This window comes from Tachypleus tridentatus, chromosome 13 (genome assembly GCF_004210375.1).
Source record: "Tachypleus tridentatus isolate NWPU-2018 chromosome 13, ASM421037v1, whole genome shotgun sequence".
NCBI lineage: Eukaryota > Metazoa > Arthropoda > Merostomata > Xiphosura > Limulidae > Tachypleus > Tachypleus tridentatus.
This window is the reverse complement of record NC_134837.1, coordinates 120,038,553-120,060,620: the sequence shown is the minus strand read 5'-3', so window position 1 is coordinate 120,060,620 and position 22,068 is coordinate 120,038,553. Positions and strand designations below refer to the sequence as shown.

At 36.4% G+C, this 22,068-nt stretch overlaps 2 protein-coding genes across 3 annotated transcripts; one reads left to right on the top strand and one right to left on the bottom strand.

Annotated features, from left to right (window-relative positions):
• Positions 1 to 805: 805 nt before the first annotated feature.
• Positions 806 to 19,073, bottom strand: LOC143240357 (uncharacterized). Of its 2 annotated transcripts, none has more exons than XM_076482669.1 (3): positions 18,873 to 19,073; positions 2,989 to 3,225; positions 806 to 1,368 (listed from the first exon to the last, which is right to left on the bottom strand). In XM_076482669.1, the coding sequence occupies exons 1-3, from the start codon at positions 19,069 to 19,071 to the stop codon at positions 1,136 to 1,138; spliced, it is 669 nt and encodes a 222-aa protein (XP_076338784.1). In that variant the 5' UTR covers positions 19,072 to 19,073; the 3' UTR covers positions 806 to 1,135. The 2 variants fall into 2 exon arrangements, with proteins under 2 accessions (XP_076338784.1, XP_076338785.1); XM_076482670.1 differs by lacking the exon at positions 18,873 to 19,073 and adding an exon at positions 6,007 to 6,257.
• A 1,325-nt stretch (positions 19,074 to 20,398) lies between these two features.
• Positions 20,399 to 21,490, top strand: LOC143236249 (E3 SUMO-protein ligase ZBED1-like). The gene has a single exon (XM_076474524.1). It carries the CDS (start codon positions 20,399 to 20,401, stop codon positions 21,488 to 21,490), a length of 1,092 nt encoding a protein of 363 aa, XP_076330639.1.
• Positions 21,491 to 22,068: the final 578 nt, after the last annotated feature.

Below are 22,068 nucleotides of genomic sequence, written 5' to 3'. Positions count from 1 at the left end.
CATGTGAACAGTTTTTACAACTTAACTCTGAAAATTACACGACACTACACTTTCATTACTACACTGTAGTATGACTTGTTGCGGGTCTTGGTGGTCCTGGGCCAATAAATTGGTAGTTTTGTTTTCCAAAGACATTAAGAACAAGAAATATTGTATTGTTAGAATGTTTAAGTCCTTAATCTGAAAACATCTTTATGATTGGTCATCTTCGTTTCATTGATAGATTTAAACAGAAAGCAGTGTTACATGTATAAATATTACCTTGATTGGCAGATATGAAACACAAATCGGCGTTACTTGGGTGAATATTACCGAGATTTGATTTGTTAATCATTACAGGACACGGTTCTTCCTAAAATGATCCTAAAAATATAACGTTAAACATCTAATCTACTTTCTTCCCAGAATCCAAGACTACTCGTGCTGCTGTTTAATAAACATAAAAGACAAAAACTAACTCAGGCACCTACAGGATTTAAATAGCAGGAAATAGAAATTTTCATCCAGAATAATAGTGAGACCCCTAGGGTTCAAATGTAGCCATCCTTAATTTTGAATTATTGGTAAGAGCAAATGCAGCCAAGCAACTGCTCCTGTGAAAGATTCGACCAACTCTTTGAATGCAATCAAAGGATTGACTATCATTGTTCAGGTGAAACATTGCGAAATCTTTTTTTTAATTCTTTATTTACTCCAGTAACCTCGCCCACATGGCTTTAACAACTGTACTGATTGGTATACATGAATCCTCAAACTACTTGGACAGGCTAATGATAAAGTAATAAAGAAAACTGAAACGTGGAACTACAGTTACGGTGAAATTTATTATAGAACTCATTACAAAGATATATAAAAATTAAATTAATAAAGACTATTTAAAACCAAGGTTTAGTTACAGTAAAATTTAAGGCTTGTTTAGATAAGTTGCACAAATTTTTTTGTATAATAGCAAACATAGAAACTCCACAAACATTCAACTTCTATAATCAAACAGTTATGTAGGTCACCTTCTCAAGTCTTCTAAACACAAACATGTTTAAATTCATCGCCGATCTTACTTTATAACAGTATTCTACTATTTAACTGAATATATATAATGTTTCTAAGAAAAGAATAGTTTACGAGAGGCATGGTTCTATTTCGGTAGTCCAATCTCTTCCCTCTGTCTCTTCAGAGCAGCTGTGTACCATTCCAGTTCCTTCAGTAAAACTGATCCTCCGGTTCTGACACGATCCGTTAGAGGTTTCCCATCTTCACTAAATGCATCAGAAACTTGTGGGGTTGCAAAGATAAACGATGGGGTTACCATTCCTAGCTCCCCAAGGAAAGGTCGGAGCGCCATAGCTGCAACTATACCCCCTGCTGGGCCTAAAAACAATTAGATAAAATACGCAAGTGACTGACAATGGTAAATTTGCCTATAACAAGACTTTTACAACAATTTATTACCAAATGCTTATGAAGAAACAGGCACATCGTGCAAGTCATTTAAAAATAATAACAGAAAAAAATAAACACTATTGAAATACAAGAGGCAGTAACGAATTTGTTGTCAATAAAATAAAAGTTTAACAATCTCAAATTAGCCTCATTTCGAATACATAAATTAAGTTTATGCTTGTGTAAACCAATTCTTTTGTGTACACATCGTATATGGAATTCTACTCCCGTAGCGACAGTTCTAGCTGTGTAGTGAAACATAAGATACTTGGAAAAATCAGTCAAAATCTGATAACATTTGATCACAGCAGAGTAGGTAGATCCGAGTTACAAGAAATATAACTGCAAAGAGGAACAAGAGAAAGGCTATAGATGCTTAACAAAATATTATAAAACAGCAACTAAAAAAAACTCGCATGTTCGGATGTCTTCGATTTCTTTTCGCTTCTTACAATTTCTAGTCATCTCTGGCAACAAAATCCCACCTCACAAAGTTGTATTTATCGACTTAAATCGGAACGCTTAATCCACCTTTTATATTGGCCGAGAAAGGACTTTTAAATAGAACTTTTAAATAACGTACATTGAAGTAAAGATCTGGAGTCATTAAAAGATGAACAAAGTAAATTAAACTTACAGTACTCTTCGTGATTTTAAAAAGGGATTTTAAAGAATTTTGAGAGAGGGGAGCCATCACATCCATAACACGGGGATACCAGTGAAGTTTACGACATTCCCAAACTGAATTGTTTGTTCCTTTCAAAATAATTACTCACTAAGCAGAAATATTCCAATGGTGGAGAAAACTAATTGAAAAGACATTTGAGCAATTTGTTTGTCGTTAGGCACAAAGATACACAATGGGCTATCTGCGTTCTACCCACCACTGGTGTGGTAACCAGATTTCTAGCTTATGCCCTCAGACTTCTGTTCAGTCACAATGGTGACATCAAGGAGCAGAAAATGAGGTAAACAAGAACACACTGAAGGTCATTTAAGGTGGTTATTAACTGGTGTGGCTTGTTTTGAATTTCGCGCAAAGCTACACGACATCTATCTGTGCTAGCCGTCCATCATTTAGCAGTGTAAGACTAGAGGGAAGGCAGCTAGCCATCACTACCCACCGCCAACTCTTGGGCTACTCTTTTACCAACGAATAGAGAGATTGACAGTCACATTATAATGCTCCCACGGCTGAAAGGGTGAGCATGTCTGGTACGACGGAGATTTAAACCCGCGACCTTCAGATTATGAGTCGAATGCCTTAACCACCTAGCCATGCCAGGCCTAGGTTTTAAACTGACTATTTTCACTCCTTTTTACATAATATAGCATTAATTTCCGCTCTTTGGAAATAAGCCACGTGTTTCCTTATTATTTGTGTCACTTGAATATTTAGCCATCATCCCATTATCCGGTATCATATTATATTGCAATCTGTACTTTTTTAAAATTAAAATCAAACTTTTTTTGTATAATCTAGTAATATAAAATTACCAAAAGAAGCTACCAGGTAGCAGCATCATGACGTCACCACACGAGACTTACCAAGGGAATAGCAAACAATTCCACAAGGTTTGTACTTGTACGACGCAGGAGGAAAGTGGTTCATCATGTTGGTCAGAGCTGGAGGAATGGAACGGTTGTACTCGGCTGAGATGACCACGTAGCCGTCAGCATCCTGTATAATCTTGTTGTACTTGACTAGCCAATCAGGGGGTTGTTCGTTTGGACGGTAGAAATGAAGAGGTTTTTTTAGCATCGGGAATTCCATTTCTTGTGGGTCTGGAAAAGAAAATCGTGCCTTTAGGTTGGTTTCAGCTTCCAAGTCTTCGTTTACCAAAATAATTACCATTTATGAGGTGGAAAATATCAAACTGTCTTGATGCTGAAATTTATATAAAACAAGACCGAGCATAACCAGTGGCGAATTTAAGGTTGTGTGGGCCCAGGGTCTAATCATTTTTGAACCCTACATCCCATGTAATTTTAAATAGAATAAAATTATCAGTGGACTCCCATTAAGACCAGGGGCCCTAGTCTGTACCTAAATACGCCATTCAGCATAAATAACCACATGTACGGAGAAAAATTAAAATTGACTTGTGCAAAAAATACACTGCCTTAAAAAAAAAAAAAAACACTGTAAAATCCTTGAATAAATTAAAAGCCTATAGTATGATGCATTATATGATTAACTAATCCTTAAACAACTTATATTTGTTTTAAAGTTACTCGCCACTTGTGTAGTATTTAATGGTTAAAACATTGAAGATGAAGCAGATAAACGTCGAAACATGCAGTGTGTATATTTTCTAGTCTTGTGTTTTTTGTCGATTTTTAACTCTATAGTAAGTTGTGATATTTTATTTTTGAGACTGTAAACTGTTTTACAACTGTGTATTAAATAATCGTTGTTTTAAAATAAATGAGTTGTTTTCAACATATTTGTTTCTGACTGGGCCAGCCTAGTAGTTGACATGTGGGGTTGTGAATCGAAAGGTCCAGGGTTCGAACCAAGGTGTTTTAAAACACTATTTTTACTGTTTAACAGCACACACAAATTAACCGGAGCTGGACAAAGACATTCCTGTGCGCGTGTGCCAAGTTAGCGGCGATCCTACACGAGACTTCAGGTGGACTCCACGATCACATTGAAAATTCAAAATTTTTATTTTACTGTTAGCCACGACTTATAATCAAACCAACATGATCATAACACAACAGCTCCAATGTTTACGTGACAGAGCGTCTTGATATCTAATGTTTAGAAACTTCACTGCTGAAACCAGACATCGCTTTATTTTTTACGCAAGCAACACTGGATCAGGGCATGGGCTCATGCTTAATTAAGCCCAGAGCCTCGCGCTAATTATGGGACCCCAAGTTATGACTATAAATGTATTGCACGTAGAGGTTCTATCTCGAGAGGGCCTCGAAGTTAAAAAGTAAAGGGTCAATAAAACCCTAATCTGGCCCGGTTTGCAAGACACAGACTGAAGCTATTCATGCACAGCGCCAAAAAGGGCCAACAATGGATACAAGTTGAATTAAGTATTTATTTACGCAGTATTGTTGTCTATATTTCTGGGTGACATCCTGTCAGCCAACAAAATATCTCAAACTGAACGAGTTTGTTTCAAACTCAAGTGCCCCGCCCACACAAACCTTTACACAACATTTACAATTAGATTAGTTTAGGATCGCACCGAGATATAAATTCTGCACATCCTCTGAAAACAAAACAAATGGCCTTGCCTGTTAAAACACAAGCTCTCTCCTCCTTAAGGTTCACTACTTTTATGTAATATATTGTTCCGGTCAGAAGTAGGTATTGTCATTAAACAAATACTACTTATCTGTCCTCTGTTAACACACAAGTCAAAAGTAACAAAGTTGCCCATCATGCGCTCATCCCTAAAACTAAGAGAATTGACAGTGAGGGTTAACTACAACTCTGTTCCCATCGTTGTTCGATTCTGATAGTAAGGGTAAACTACAACTCTGTTCCCATCGTTGTTCGATTCTGATAGTAAGGGTTAACTACAACTCTGTTCCCATCGTTGTTCGATTCTGATAGTAAGGGTTAACTACAACTCTGTTCCCATTGTTGTTCGATTCTGATAGTAAGGGTTAACTACAACTCTGTTCCCATTGTTGTTCTGATAGTAAGGGTGAACTACAATTCTGTTCCCATTGTTGTTCGATTCTGATAGTAATTGTTAACTACAACTCTGTTCCCATTGTTTGATTCTGATAGTATAGGTTAACTACAACTTTGATTTCATTAGCAACAACTGCTTACCTCTAACGAAACTATCGTCAAAGAGTTTACGCAATAAACAAAGTTCCCCTAGTTTCAGTAATGACGTGTTTAAGTTATTTCTCAAAAGCTATACGGGAACTTCTACTAATTCATTTAGGGCGAGTGTCTTCTATCTTATTGCCAGGTGATTAGGGCGCTCGACTCGCAACCTGCGAGTCCGAATCCCCATCCTACCAATTATGCTCTCCCCTTTCAGCCGCGGTCACGTAATAAAAGGACAGTCAAAACCACCATTCATTGGTAAAAATAAAAAAATAAAAAGTGTCGCCTAACAGTTGGCGGCAAGTGGTAATGACCAGTTGCCTTCCCTCTAGTCTTACCCTGTTAAATTAGGGACGGCTACCGCAGATAACCCAGGTGTAGCTTTTGGGACGTCAAGCACAAATAGCCCTCGGATGGCTTTGCGAGAAATTCAAACCAAACTATTATATCCAACTTCATTCACTGGTTTGACAACTCCGCCCAACTCTATACTTCGAGACTTAACGGGTCCTTTTCAAGCATCTATCGTAGTACACAAGTTTCTATTTAACATTGAGGTCATTATTGTCAGCTTACTGTGGGAAGGAGCTGAAAACTTATCTGTGCGTATGTATCAGCTGTCTTAATTTATTACGTAAAACTTAGCTACGTATTTCTTTGTACAATATTCCACGACTGATGCTCACTAAAGCTGTTATAAACGTCAGCAAATTATGTACTTTGGTTAATTATTCATATGGTTATCGTTTGAAACTCACCAAATTCTGTCACATGATGTTCATTGGATTCGAAAACGTTTTTCATGTATTTAGCCACCCGTAACACGTTACGTCCTTCTCGGACGCTACCTAAAAACATAACGTAATTGAAGCCCATGGCGACGCATGAACCCTTTTCAAAGTGTAGCGTTTGGTGGTTTGTATCACTAAAGAACTTGGGACAACACCACCTTAACAACAACCTATCGAATAACACCCGTCCGCTTTGGGCTTGAGTTTTCGTAAACCTTGCTACTTTGGTTACGTATGCCCGTTGTAGAGATTACTCTTAAATAAATAGTTTTCTAAAATTATACAATTAAATTAAGACAGTACAATAATGATTCGTTTTCTTTAATTTATATTTATTAGCTTTACTATTTTATATGTTTTTCCTGAGAAATAGCAACTGAAAACAAACACTTTCGTGGTGTGTGAAGCGGAAGGATATTATAGCTTTAATGACGTCAGAATCAGTCAGAATGAATCAGCGATTTTATCGTACGCATATTTGACAAGATACTTAAACAAATGAGAAGCGTCATTCTGTTTTGTTTTATTATTTAATGTAGTTAACACTTCTGAGACTTGCTGAATATAAAATACGTTTTTATAATTTCGCATAATGTTGAGAAAGGGGACTAAAGAAATCGACATAACTGCACTGTATACGGGGATATAACCAGAATTCTAAAGCTATCGATGTTACCACCAGGAAGAGGAGAAATTTACATAATAAATGAGACAACTTATTGAATTTAATGAGAATTAAATTTAACCCTAACCTTCCCCTATGTCTGAATTATGTTTTCTGAAGAATCTAACGTCAACAAATTCAGGATGACACAAACTTCTGTCCTCATCATTGAGTCAAATTTTATTTGATTTTGAAATGGTTCTGGGCCAAGGAGACAGTCACAGTTTTTATTACATCTGAAAAACTCTTGAGAAATGTGCGGAAATATATATTTTTTACTGTTACAGTTTAAAGCCTGTCCGTAATATTTTCCCTTGTTTGTTTTGAATTTCGCACAAAGCAATTCGAGGGCTATCTGTGCTAGCCGTCCCTAATTTAGCAGTGTAAGACTAGAGGGAAGGCAGCTAGTCATTACCACCCACCGCCAACTTTTGGGCAACTCTTTTACCAACTGATAGTGGGATAAAACGTCATATTATAACGTCCCCACGGCTGAGAGGGCGGGCATCTTTGGTGCGATCGGCATTCGAACCATAGGCTCTCAGATCAAGAGTCGAGTGCCTTAATAACTGGTTATACTGGGACGAGTTTGTTTCAACTTAAAAAACAAGCCGAAATATGAAACGCTGCACGAGTTAAAAAGACCCCAGGGTACAAGCTATAATATGGGATTATAAAATGTACCTTAGGATTTGGAGGTAACTGCGGAAGTAAGACCCACAGTGATGTTTAAATACTGATACAAAAATTAATAGTTAGTGGATTTAATAAAGAAACGTTGAATAAAATTATTAAACTATTCTATAACAAACACAAGAATGTATTAAATAATTATGAAGAAATAAAAATAAGAGAAATTTTACTTAAAGTTTCCAGTCACCATTTTTAGCTATAAATAAAAGTATTTAACAACTAAACACTAATTTATGTGGATGTGAACCTTGCCGCATGTAAAGGCTTCTTTAGAACATGATAGTCACAGTAGACTTGGTGAATGGGTGATGGTCGGAAGGTATACCAGTTTGTTTGGACAGCTGGATAGGACGCTTCATGCTGGTATGGTTCGTTTACTGTGCTGTCAATTAGTGCCTTTCTATCATGTTGGGGGCTGGAATGATAACTTCAAGAAGTAAGTTTTCAAGTTACTTACCCCCAAATTATAGTACCTTATTTCCTTATTTTTTCCTTCTTTTCTTAGGAGAGCAGTCACATTCCCACAACTGTCTGCAGGTGGTGGAGGGTGATATAAATGTGGAACGTTGTAGGCTTGAGCACCCACGTCTCGTTATCCTAATTTCTATTTCTATTTCTATTGTTGCTCTTTTATTTCTTATGTGAAACTGCCAAATGGAAGTTAAGACTGACAGACGGTGTATCCCCACCGCAATGCGAATCCTATTCCACAGAAATCCAAAACCTAGGGTACATTTCATAATCCTACATTATAGTTTGTTCCCTGGGATCTTTTCAGTAAGTGCGGCGTTTTTTTTTTTTTTAAATTATATTTGTTTTAGCTTGTTTTTAAGTTATAACAATAATATAATTAATCAGAGATTTTGATTTGTTGTTTTTAATACAGTTCTCCCTCGTGAGTTTGAAACTTCATTAAAATGTATTCATTTTCCCTAAAACAGTTATATATATATATATTCACAGAGGGGGTCATCTCAACCTCAGAACAGTGAAAACTCAAGCATAAGAATCATTGAAAGTTGAAGAATGTTGGTCAGTACAGATAATCGAAGGGATGTATTAGGGTATTTACTCCAATGACATTCTAGAATTTTTTGTAATTTTTTCAAATAATTTGTTCTTTTTTTTACAGTAAACTTCAGTTCAAATAAATTTAACAACTAGAATCCAAACTTTTGTTATATATATATATGTCATGTTTTATTTCTAGCTCTGTTTGTTACAAATGAAGAGACCACAGCCTAGGTGGTTGTTTAACTGGCACACAGATTATTTGATTTGATTGTTGTTGGTATTTTATTTAGTTAAATTTTGCTAAAAACTATTCGAGGGTTATCTGGGCAAGTCGTTCCCAATTTAATAGTGATAGACAAGAGGATGAGCAGCTATTCAAAACCACTCATAGTCAACTCTTGGGTTACTCTTTTACCAATGAATAATATGATTGACCATAACGTAATAATGTCACCCCCTAAGACTGAAAGGGCGAGCATATTCAGTCACGGAGATTCGAATCTTGGACCCATAGATTGCGAGTTGAGAATCCCCTTACCACCAGACTAGACATTGACGACCTCAGCTCAGAACTCCATAGACAGAGATGGGTATTCCAATTACATTAAGACAGCGAACAGACCAACTGACCCAAAAACCGCTTCCCATTTTATTCCAATACCTCAAGTCCAAGCAATCAATTTTCCCCGAGAATACCACATATTTACAATGTATTCCTGTTGAAGTTAAATGAATCAGAAAAAGGGGTCGTCCCAATATGTTAGATTCCAATGAAAACTGTGAAGAAGTATTAGTGTGAATAAGATGTTTCCCCTTTTGTTGTCGCAGGTCATTAAGAGGTTAACATTTTAAATACGATTGATCGTGATTGATACCTAAACATGGCAATTTTTGTACTATCGATCCCAGATTTTAGAATTGAATAATGAAAATATATACAAATATAAAAATTAACGCCTACTTATTAAATGAGCACAATAAAAGCACAAATTAAGCCTAAAATATGAGAATTTAGATTAGTTTCGTAGCTGTACAGCAAGTATTTATAACCGTGCTGTTGTAGAGAAGCATCATTGAAGGTCTTTTGGAATGTCACTCAATGTAGAAGCCATTGCATTGCTAAAAGTCACGGATTTTGAACTTCGTTTGTGGTTGCCAACATTAAATAATCTAAAACTGTGCAATGAACTCTCGAAAAATCTCCAACCCATATCCATGAATATAACAACTGTTATCTTTTCATCACTGTTACTTTCTCAAATTCTGGACCCCAGAAGAAAAAAAAATTAATTTTTGACCCATCGATGGATATAATATAGCTTAAAACTTAAAAACAAGAAGAATTTTTTTAGCCTATCTAGGCTGTCTCATTAATTAAACTATACTTTAAAAAACTCGGAGTCAGCCCTCATATTTCATATATTTACCACGTTTTCTCTTACAATTCTTTACTGCATCTATCACATATGAAGTCAACCTATTTCAAAGGCCAACTGTCCTGTCGGAAAAAAAAAATTGTCTGAGCTGCAGATGATTTCTACCCATCCAAAATTGATATCTGTGTTCCCTAATCCTCACATTCTTACCACTTATAAAAAGGATGATTCAAATACTACCAATTCCCTTAACAATCTTAAACATTTCAATTAGATCTTCCAACTCTCTTTTAACAGTTGTAATTTCAGATATCTTTACATGACAATCTTTTCATTCCAGGTATCACTCTAGTGACCATTCTCTGAATCCTTCACAAGAGTTCAATGTCTTTTTTTTTAAGGTAAGGAGCCCAAGACTGAACACAATACCCCAAGGATGGCCAAACCTGTGGCCATCGAGAGACGTCGGAAGTTTATCTTAAAAGACATCATAAACTTTTGGAATTCACTTTAGTGTTTTGTGAAACTGTTGTTTGAAGGAATTACTAAAGAAATCGACAAAAAAACACGACAAATCGCAGCTATATAAGTTACGGATAGAATTATGTTATGACAGCTATGTAGCAAACCGTTCAGTTTAATAAGTCTTTTACAAAAAACACAGTTCTCTCGGTGGCACAGCGGTAAGCTTAAGGGCTTATACTGCCAAAATTCGGGGTTCAATTTCCCGCATTACACATATTCATATAGTCCCTTTGTGAAAACTAAAGACAAAACAAACATACAGTACTGTGCAAAAGTATTAGAACAAAATCGGTATTACCGTTGGCCACCTTACCCTAATGTTACTACTACCAGCAATGCCTATCTCTGGTATGTGTAAAACTACAATTCACTTGACTTACATTTCAATTGTAAAATAAACATTGATAAATATTCTGAGAACTAAAGTTAACCAATAAACAAAGTTTTCATCTCCACTCTGACAACCAGTGTACGGACAGAGAACAAGTGGCTTTCGAGCTGATTTTAGAAATATTTATATCGTAAAAACGGCACCAGTTACACAGACAACGGTTAAAAATAATTTTTACAAAGTTTTAATTGGGAAAAGATAGGAGTGAGAGTGAATACATGCAAAAACTCCGTAGATAACTAAAGTATATACAACATTATATATATAGTTAAAATGTATTCTACAGACGTCTGGTAGGGGTACTATGTTTTTATGTTTTTTTAATTTCGCGCAAAGCTACACGAGGCCGATCTGCGCTAGCCGTCCCTAATTTAGCAGTGTAAGACTAGAGGGAAGGCAGCTAGTCATCACTACCCACAGCCAACTCTTGGGCAACTCTTACCAACGAAGAGTGGGATTGACCGTCATATTATAATGCCCCCACAGCTGAAAGGGCGACCACGTTAACTGAAAATGACCTAGGAAGGTTGGAACGTTTTTCTGTAATTTATTGATATTAAAATATTTAATACCCATACCAGACGTCCTGAAATACATTTTTACTTCAAGTGGGTTTCTTGTCATCATGAGGTACATATATTAACAACTTTAAATACTTATCCATCCACCAGTGTACTAAAGAACGGAACGCTTCACAAAACAGTGCACTTAGTTGTGACGTCACTTAAAGTATAATTTTAACATCAAGGTTATCCAATTTTATTATTTAATTTCTTTTTAAAAAAAAAGCAAATAACCTAAATACGAGTAACTGTAGTGACCTCTATTCAAACAGTTATGTATATTTTAATATAATATCTCCTGGAAATATAAACATTATATAGTTCAAGAATAAACTAACAGCTACTCGCCAAAGGTAGATACGTACGAGTAGCGTGTTTTAAACAACAACCAGATGTCAACAAATTATACACCCTTGTGCAAATTAATTGAAACAAAAGGTCATTTTACAATATTTTCAGCATGGCGGTCGGTGTAGGCTCGCTGGACCTGCTGATTTCCTTTAATAGTTATTTTTTCACACAGACGGCGTCATTAGTTGTGTTTTGCACTACAGTCGATCTGTTTTGGGGATATACGACGAAATTTTGAGGAATATTACGTCGTTCGATATTGCGTTAGAAAGGCAAGGAGACCAGTCAAAAAACAACTTACCAACTCAATGAAGGAAAAACGGTATCAAAGGGGTCTGAAATACAAAAACTGGACGCAAGTACAATGGAGGAAGGTGTTATTCAGTGATGAGCCTCATGTCTTCGTACAGGGTCAAAGAAGTCTGCGTGTTCGCAGATCTCCAGGTGAGAAACTTCGAAAATCTCACATCAATCAGTTCGTAAAACATCCCTTGAAGAAGATGTTTTGGGGCTTTTTCAGCAACTATGGCGTTGGAAGCCTACATATCGTAGAAGGTATGATGCGAGGATCACAGTTCCTCGAAGTTTTGCAGAGATGAGTCGTTCCAGAATTGAAAAGATTTCTAGATGGATCTGGCATTTTAAGCAAGATCTGGTTCCGTGCCACATATCGAAACTTGAAGAATTTTATGACTACAACGCGAATAAAGGTGCTGGACTGGCCTGGAAACTCTCAAGACTTAAATCCTATTGAAAATCTTTGGGCGATTTGTAAAGAAAGACTTCGGGGAAAAGACAGTACTACGAAAGATAAGCTTATTGAAGCCATAATTGAGGTGTGGTACTGCGATCCAAAAATTAGTAAAGATTGCAGTCAACTCGTGGACTCGATGCCAAAGCGGATTAATGACCTACTGAAGATAACGGCGGTCATATCATGTATTAATTTGTGAGTAATTTCTGGATTCTCAGAAATAAAACGCAATTGTTTTGTTTTTTTTAAATCGTAATTTTCCGTCTTGTTTCACTTAATTTGCACAAGGGTGCACATTATGGAGCGACGTACTACCAACTGTTAGACATTGAAGACTGGTACACCACCAACAAAATTTGTCATTAACGATTGGTACATCAACAATAAAATTAGACATTGGAAACTATGTTATTAACCACAAAACTACCACTGGTATCAAAACCTGGTTTCTAGCAGTATAAAGTCCGCAGACATACCAACAATAAGACATCGTATTTAATCTTAAGTTTCCCCGTAAATACAAAAATCTAATTGTAAGTGAAACAGTGACCTGGTCCTTTCACGCTCTTACTTAACAGTAATTTTGTGAAATTCTTAGACATAACATGTTTACACGTATCAGCTAAACATACTGATCACGTGGGGGAGCACTGTTTAATTTGTCTCAGTAATCTAAGTGGTCAAAGCAGTAGAACGTACAGTTACTGTTCTGTTCCGTGGGTCAGCTGAGAAACTGGAAAACTTTAGTAACTCGTCATCATGATGATAGGTAAAATTTAACAAGCAGAGACATGGAAGAAAGTCATTTTCATGTAACTATACAAATAACATATCTGATTACAAAACAGAAACGTAGAATATATTTCCATTTTATAGCGACAATAATAAAATTTATATAAATTTAAGTATCACTACGTGAACCAAGAAATTCGGCAGATATACATTTTACGCCCGACACTGCAGGTTAGAATAACATCAAGGTAATTTAAACAACAATGTAAAACATATACAGAATTAGTTGGATCGAACGTAGCTTCTTGATAACTAAGTCAACTGGGAATCCGAGGGTTCATGGTTTGCTTTCCATCGTCGCAACAAATCGTGCTCCGCTCGTTCAGGCTGTATGTGCGTTATAATAGTGACAATCAAATACCACTAGTCGTCTAGAGTAACCCAAGAGTTGAGGGTGACTAATTGCCTTTCTTACGGTTTATAATTTCAAAGCTTGAGAACGGCAAGAGTATGAAACTCGTGAGTAGTTTTATTCGAATATCCAGAACAAACAAACTACACTTAATGTTTAATATGCTTGCATCACCCTCCTCAAGAATACACGAGGTCAACAAAATTAAGTTTCTGGTTATTGGAAATAACTGTTTTAAAACACGTTCGATGAAAAGGCCCGACAAGCATGAAACTTGGGCACGTAGAGACACTGGTTTTAAGATTTTGTTTTATTTTTTTTAAAGTGTGTCGGCTAGCTTAATATCTGAACAAATGTTTTTGAGGTGTTAATATCAGTTGAAAACAATAATAAAAATTATTATACGGAGTAGCCACTGGTTCTTGGAGTCGCATAACGTTTGTAAAACACTTGCCCCCCCCCCCAGTGGCACAGCGGTATGTATACGGCCTTACAACGCTAGAAACTGGGTTTCGATACTCGTGGTGGGCAGAGCACAGATAGTCCTTTATATAGCTTTGTACTTAACTACAAACAAACAAACAAACAACTAAAATTAATACAAATCCTACAAGCAAAAAACAAAATTTTCTCTTGTCCTCTACCTTGATGTTACAAAGTACATTTTGATATTTAACAAATCACATCTCTGTATAATATTCATTGTAACTTTTTACTGTAGGCTTACCACACTAAGCATCATGTTTTGATACCCCTGGAAGCCTATCGAGTAACTTTGTGTTTAACAACACTCAAACCAAACCTTGACGTCATTCTTAACGGTTATATTTACCTTTCATTTATCAGTAAATACCAATTTGTTGAAGACAGTAAACACGATCTAAAGTTCACATTTATGTATTTTTTATTACCACTAGGCCACACCCAGCCTTGATTATTTAAATTCACCCTTATCCTTTCATATATAAAGTCAAGGTTATGTATTTTCAAACTACCCTAACCACAGTAATGTTTATTTTACTTTCATTCCTAAGGACCCCTGGACAAAGGTCTCAAATTCACAGTTCTTATACAGGAAATTATTATCCTATTTTTCAAAAATTTGGTTCTTTGATTAGTATGTGACATAATAGAGTAAATATCATTGTTGCTTTTCTAATATAACGTAAACTACTTTCGGAATGTTTTGTTTTCACTGTGGTTTTCAATATGATGAAACGTTACATTATAACCACATATGTGGTTATCTGATCAAATATATATTTGTCACACGATATATTTATTTACTATATACATCGGTCTTACGCACGCCAGTTCAACGACTTTTATGATTATTTGTCATGTATAACAATCCCTTTATGCTCTGGTTTATAACTCTAAAAATAGAGGTTTGATACATTAAGCACAGTGCTGTTAACACTGCACTTAAAAACAAACACATATGTATTAGCTTCATTATTATTAGATCATCGATATTATTGATTATTTCTCATTTAATTCGGTTTACTTGTTGTCAGACAACGAGGGTAAATGTCACTTATCTTTAATTGGTATTTGATTAGTTTACACACTGTTGACTAAAACAAAATGAATGACATCGTTCAAGTCAGAATACACCGTTGCTATAAAACATGCTTAGGAGTAGGTTAATGAAAAAAATGGAGGAAAATTTTAATGAAGCTGGCTTTCTTCTGGTACAGTCTGGCATAGCCAGGTTGGTTAAGGCGTGCGACTTATAATCTGAGGGTCGCGGGTTCGCATCCCCGTCGCACCAAACATGCTCGCCTTTTGAGCCGTGGGAGCGTTATAATGTTTCGGTCAATCCCACTATTCGTTGGTACAAGTGTAGCCCAAGAGTTGGCAGGGGGTGGTGATGACTAGCTGCCTTCCCTCTAATCTTACACTGCTAAATTAGGAACGGCTAATGCAAATAGCCCTCGAGTAGATTTGCGTGAAATTCAAAACCAAAAACAAATCTTCTGGTACTTCTTCAACTGCCACCAGGTGCTATTTGACACATTTGATTCGCAAAATTGATATAAAATCTAGAAACAAATGCACAAAATATTACCCTATCTAAAAGTTAAGAAGGGAAGTCCCCAGGGACCGGCTCTTTAAATGGGCTCGGGAGAATTATATACATACATTTAAAAAAAAATAGAAATAAAAATTTGAAACAAAAAATAAATACTAATTTCCTGCTGTTATTAATAGGATAAAAGAAAATGCGTCTTAAGAGCCGTGAGAGCTTATTGACTATATCACAATTGTAAGTTGGCAGAAGTGGCTACTAAATAATTGAGCGTCTTATAAGGTAAAAGATGAAAGTGTTAAAGAAAGTATTAAAACAGTATTATTCATATTAGAACAGGCACAATACCAGTGTGTGTTACGATAAAAAGGCATGGGTCTTTTTTTTTTTCAAAATATATTTAATCAACCCAACAATTTTAAAATTTGGGAGAAACATATGAGAAATAGAAAAGTAACTTAATTAATAACACTCGACCATTGTAAATTGTAAGCATTAGAATACCAACAGAATAAATACTTGTTTTCTTAGCAATCCCCAAATTTCGGGGATAAGTTTGTCCTTAATCAATAATTTTTATGCAAACTGTTCTTTAGTTGTACTTGTTTAATAAAACTGAACACTTGTATTTTTTTCCAGTCAAAGTTAATAAACAAGGTTGTGTAAGTGTTAATATTTAATCAAGACCAATGAATGTTTTGTCTTTGGAAGTGATACTTTACATTTTAAAATACATGTAGCTTTCTGCTATTTTTCACATTTTTACAAGGTTAACACTAAATATTGTTTCACAACATATTCAAACTTAATAGGCTTAGATTAGTGTTAACCGTGTAATCTGAACCTTATTCACTGTAATATTAGATCCTAAGAAGCAGATATTATGAAGATTAGCTAGAACTATTGTATACAAAAGCCTCAGGCCCCGTTACTATTAATAATATTAGGCTAGGTCTATGTAAAGTTAGTGTTTATTTTTGTATTATTTACCAAAAAAACAGGCCATCATAAAGCCTGATCCTTACATTTCACAGTTTCTTTCCGTCAGCATTCATAGGAAAGAAGTGGAATGAGGGAGATTTGTTGTGTTTTATGTCATAAGTGAACGTGACGTTTATACGATTCCATTCGCTTTTGCTTTCGTAAGGAGTCTTGTTCTCGATTTAAGATGGCAGGTGCATGTTATTCGTGATTTAAGTATACTCTTGTTTAGACATTAATACTATTCATATTATATTTTAAAATACTACGTCTTACATCCGTTGCTTAAGGATTTGAAAGAAATCCCTAATTGATCAAGTATTAAATGTAGAGTTGAAAATATAATAATTAGGAAAAATAAATTTTTAACGGAAAGTAGGGGACGGTGGTTATTCGTATAATTGCAATAAGAAAAATACAAAACAAAACAAGTGCTGTGATAAAAAGTAGTGATACTAGTTAGAATTACTTTAAAACAATTTTGAGTTTTTAGTGTAGTTGGCATTATGGCCCGTATAGATAAATTAAGCAGTCTCAATTTGCCAGAAAGTTAAATTAATCTAACGTTTTTCTTCCTGAAAAACTAAATGTTAACAACTACACAGAAAATTTGTGTGAAAGTATTTATAATCTGTATAAAACACATAGGGGGCCCATAGAAGTAATTACTGGAATTCACTGCAATAACGACAGTATTTTTTTGTTTAAATTATTATTATTTAACTTTGGTTATTAATGTTGGTTTACTGTTTGTTTTTATCTTTGTATTTACTTCTGAATAATTTTTATCTTTTAATACACAGACATAAATAAATGAGTAGAAACATCTGAAGGTAATAAAATAAAAAAATTAGACTCTGTGAAAATAAATCACCTCAAAATCTATGTTTTCTATTCTGTTGGCAAAAGGTTTCTAGTTTTATGATGACAGTTTGCTTCACAATTCGCTACGGAAATAAAATACAACCATGTTTTTTAAAAGATAATTTATTCCCCAAAATCTAATTTTACACAAACATATATAAATATATAGGTTATTTACGATATTTTATTGTATGAAGGGCGTTGAAGTTAAACACCTTATTAATAGTGTATTTTGCAAGATTTTCACTTACCACTTTTCAACCAATTTGCCAGCTACTAAAATGTTTACTTTAAACTTCACTTAGCGTATACAAGAGTTCTTTAAAGCAAAGCCCGGCACGGCCAGGTGGATAAGGCACTCGACTTGTAATCTGAGGGTCGCGGGTTTGAATCCCTGTCACACCAAACATGCTCGCTCTTTCAGCCGTGAGGGCGTTATAACGTGGCGGTCACTCCCACCATTCGAAACCAAACAAACCAATCGTTAAAGCGACACCTACTGATACAGAAGCTCACTGACGTAGAAAATAGTGAGTAAAACAACGCACCCCGTCTGTAAAGTAGGTTACGAGTTCTTAATAAACGTCAGACGCCTGAGTGGTTTCCTCAAATACGAACAGGATCGTTTTAGTTTATTTGAAATGCAAACAAGAAAAAGCAAATAGACACGTGCTATTTACTCCGTTCTCTTTAATCTGTAAAGACATGCATTCAGTTAAAACGTTTTTGTTTTTTTTAAATCTGTCTCAGTAGTAACTTACAAGTCTGAGAACTCAAGAGAGAAAGTGAAGGAGAAGATGTTATGATATACCAATCACACTACATCTAGTGCTGACGAGGCTTTTCTGTCTATACCAGAGCTCATCAAAGTAAATTTGTCCCAGGGATTGTCAAAGCTAGGAATTTTGAGACTTAGGACAAGCTCCGAGAAAGAGTTCTCAATCCAGCGAGTTTAGAGAAAGAAAACAGTCCTATGGCTTAAAATAACAAATGTTTTGCCAATATAAGGAAAACAAATTAAATTATGCTCCACAAATAAATATTTGGTTTGGTTCTGGTTGGTTTGAATTTCGCGCAAAGCTACACAAGAGCTATCTGCGTTAGCCCTCCCTAGCACAAACAGCCCTTGGACAGTTTTGCGAGAAAATCAAAGCAAACTATTATATCCAACTTCATTCACTGGTTTGACAACTCCGCCCAACTCTATCCTTTGAGACTTAACGGGTCCTTTTCAAGCATCTATCGTAGTACACAAGTTTCTATTTAACATTGAGGTGATTATTGTCAGCTTACTGTGGGAAGGAGCTGAAAACGTATGTGTGCGTATGTATCAGCTGTCTTAATTTATTATGTAAAACTTAACTACGTATTTCTTTATACAATATAACACGACTGATGTTCACTAAAACTAAAGCTGTTATAAACGTCAGCGACTTATCTACTTTGGTTAATTATTCATATGGTTATCGTTTGAAACTCACCAAATACAGTCACATGATGTCCATTGGATTCGAAAACGTTTTCCATGTATTTAGCCACCCGTGACACGTTACGTCCTTCTCGGACGCTACCTAAAAACATAACGTAATTGAAACCCATGGCGACGCATGAACCCTTTTCAAAGTGTAGCGTTTGGTGGTTTGTATCACTAAAAAACTTGGGACAACACCACCTTAACATCAACCTATCGAAAAACACCCGCCCGCTTTGGGCTTGAGTTTTTGTAAACCTCCGCTACTTTGGTTAAGTATGCCCCTTGTAGAGATTACGCTTAAATAAATAGGTCTCTAAAATTGTACAAAGAAATTAAGAGAGTACAATAATGCTTCGTTTTCTTTAATTTACATTTATTAGCTTTACTATTTTATATGTTTTTCCTGAGAAATATCGACTGAAAACAAACACTTTCATAGTGTATGAAGCGGAAGGATATCATAGCTTTATTGACGTCAAAATCAGTCAGAATGAATCGGCGATTTTATCGTACGCATATTTGACAAGATACTTAAACAAGTGAGAGGCGTCATTCTCTTTTGTTTTATTATTTAATGTAGTTAATAGTTCTGAGTCTTGCTGAATATAAAATACGTTTTTATAATTTCGTATAATGTTAAGAAAGGGGACTAAATGAAATCGACATATCAATCTGCACTGTATCCACCACGGGGATATAACCAGAATCCTAAAGCTATCAAGGTTACCCCCAGGAAGAGGAGAAATTTACATAATAAATGAGACAACTTAATGAATTTAATGAGAAGTAAATTTAACCCTAACCTTCCCCTATGTCTGAATTATGTTTTCTTATGTAGATACTTGAGCTGTGACGATTACACGATTAACCGGTTACGGTTCGGTTACTGCTCTTAACCGGTTAATCTAACATTTTTTTCCGAAAAAAATAAACGAGGGAAAACAATACGTTTATCGACAATTGCGTGTAAATATTCCATTATTTGACCTTGACATTGGTATGTTTGCCTATCGCGATTTTACGAACTGCTTGCCTTTTTGTTTGGTTGAATTTTCGTTGTTGTTGTTGTTGAAAGCCTTTAGAGTTTAGAGTTTTTGTTAACGTTTGGTGCGGCCGTCACGCGCAAATTCCTGTTTTGATATCTGATTACTTGAACGGCTAATGAACGCACGATGTCATCTAGCGAAAAAAATGGTCGGAGATCTATTATCTGGGATCATTTTGACTTGAGAGATGGCAAGAAAAAAACTGTATGCAGGTTGTGTAAAGCTGCTTTGTCCTATAGTGGTGACACATCCGCAATGCGGAACCATATGAAACATGTGCACAAACGTTTAGATTTGAGTGAAAAAAAAGATGGGCCTGTGGCTAAAAAAACGACAAACGTTTTTAAAAGGCTGGCATACATCCGTGAGAGCTCTGGGCAAGGAGAAGGTGGAAGAAATTACAAGGGCTTTAGCCCTCATGTGCGCAACAGATATTAGACCAACGAGCATCGTAGAAGGTTAAGGTTTTAGGAATTTTTGTTCAAAAATGAACAGCCAGTACCACGTGCCCAGTCGAAAGACAATAAATAGCTACTTAGCCTCAGCATATCAAGAGTGCAAAGCAGAAGTTGTGGAAGAAATGTCAGGGAAAACAGTTGGTATAGCAACTGACCTGTGGACCAACTTGAAGATGAAGCCGTTCATTACGCTTACTTGCCATTTTTTGACTGCGGAGTGGGAACTCAAGACCAAAGTTGTTGCTACTCGGGCAATAGATGACCGCCATACAGGGGTGAACATAGCACAACATGTCACAGATATTGCTGCGGAGTTTGGGCTTGATGCTATCTCTGCCCTAGTCACGGACAATGCGTCCAACATGAAAGTCGCTGCGAAGGAGGCCAAATTAGAACATATATTTTGTTTCTCACACAGCTTACAGCTGGCTATCACTGATGCTCTTAAGGAACCCAACATCGCCAAAGTTCTTGCTGCAGCCAGACGTTGTGTAAGCCACTTCGACTGGTCCACTGTAGCTACCCAAGCCTTGCATGACCACCAAAAAAAAATCGGTGTTGAACCTCGTATGCTCATACAAGAAGTTGCCACAAGGTGGAATTCCACATATCAGATGTTAACGCGACTGCTTCACCTCCGTGTGTCTGTTATGGCAGTGTTCTACGATGAAAACATAACAAAAGCAAAAGATCGTGCCAGCTTGGTGTTTGACGATGCCATGTGGAGTGTGATGGAAGGGGCAGTAGAGGTCCTCAAGCCTCTTGCGCAGGCGACCGAGCTACTGACAAAGGAGAAAATTCCCACATCGAGTAGCATTTACACTGTACTCAAGCATATACTGACCAGGTTACATGAAGATCAGGGTTCTCAGGGACTTCAAGAAATGAATGGCAGGGATGCAGATGTGCTAACAACGCTGAAAGCAAGAATCGTGCAGGGAATGATGACTCGATTTCAGGTAGACAACTCCAGGGTTCCGACCACTGAACCAGGATTGTGGTCCCTCGCTGCAATATTGGACTCTCGCTACAAACAGCTGAGTTTCTTTCCCTATGCCCTGAGAGAGAGGGTAGAGGATTATGTGAAGGAACAACTACTCCGTGACAGCATATCAGACTAAGACGCCACCCACAAACAGGAAAGCCCAAACATTTCGCTTACACAAGAACCAGTGGAGCCACAAACGGCAGAGAGCCTGTTTGACTGTATCCAAGGTGATATAGCCTAATCACCATACAATCGCCCCTATGCATCCATTGAGCTCGAATTGGAAGCATATCTATCTGAGCCGATCTCCACCTTTGATCCACTAGGCTGGTGGAGGTTTCAAGAGAACAAATTTCCGAGGTTAGCTGCATTAGCTAAGAAGATTTTGTGTATCCCGGCGACTGAAGTTTCATCCGAGAGGGCATTCTCTGCTGCAGGACTAACAATGTCAAAACTTAGATGCAGTTTGGACCCAGAAAATCTGGATAAACTAACTTTTCTGCACAAGAACTTCACTTTCCCAGAAAGACCAGCTCGGCTTCTGGCTGCCGCCCTTGGTGGATCTACTACCGTGGAAGCTGACAAACTGAAAACAGCCCGGAGCTCTCATGACAATAATTCAAATTCCAGTGACAAGCATAATTAATTTTTTTTGTTCTAGATGTTCATGGCAATTGATGAGTTTATGTCAGCCGACTGTTGCTGTTTTAT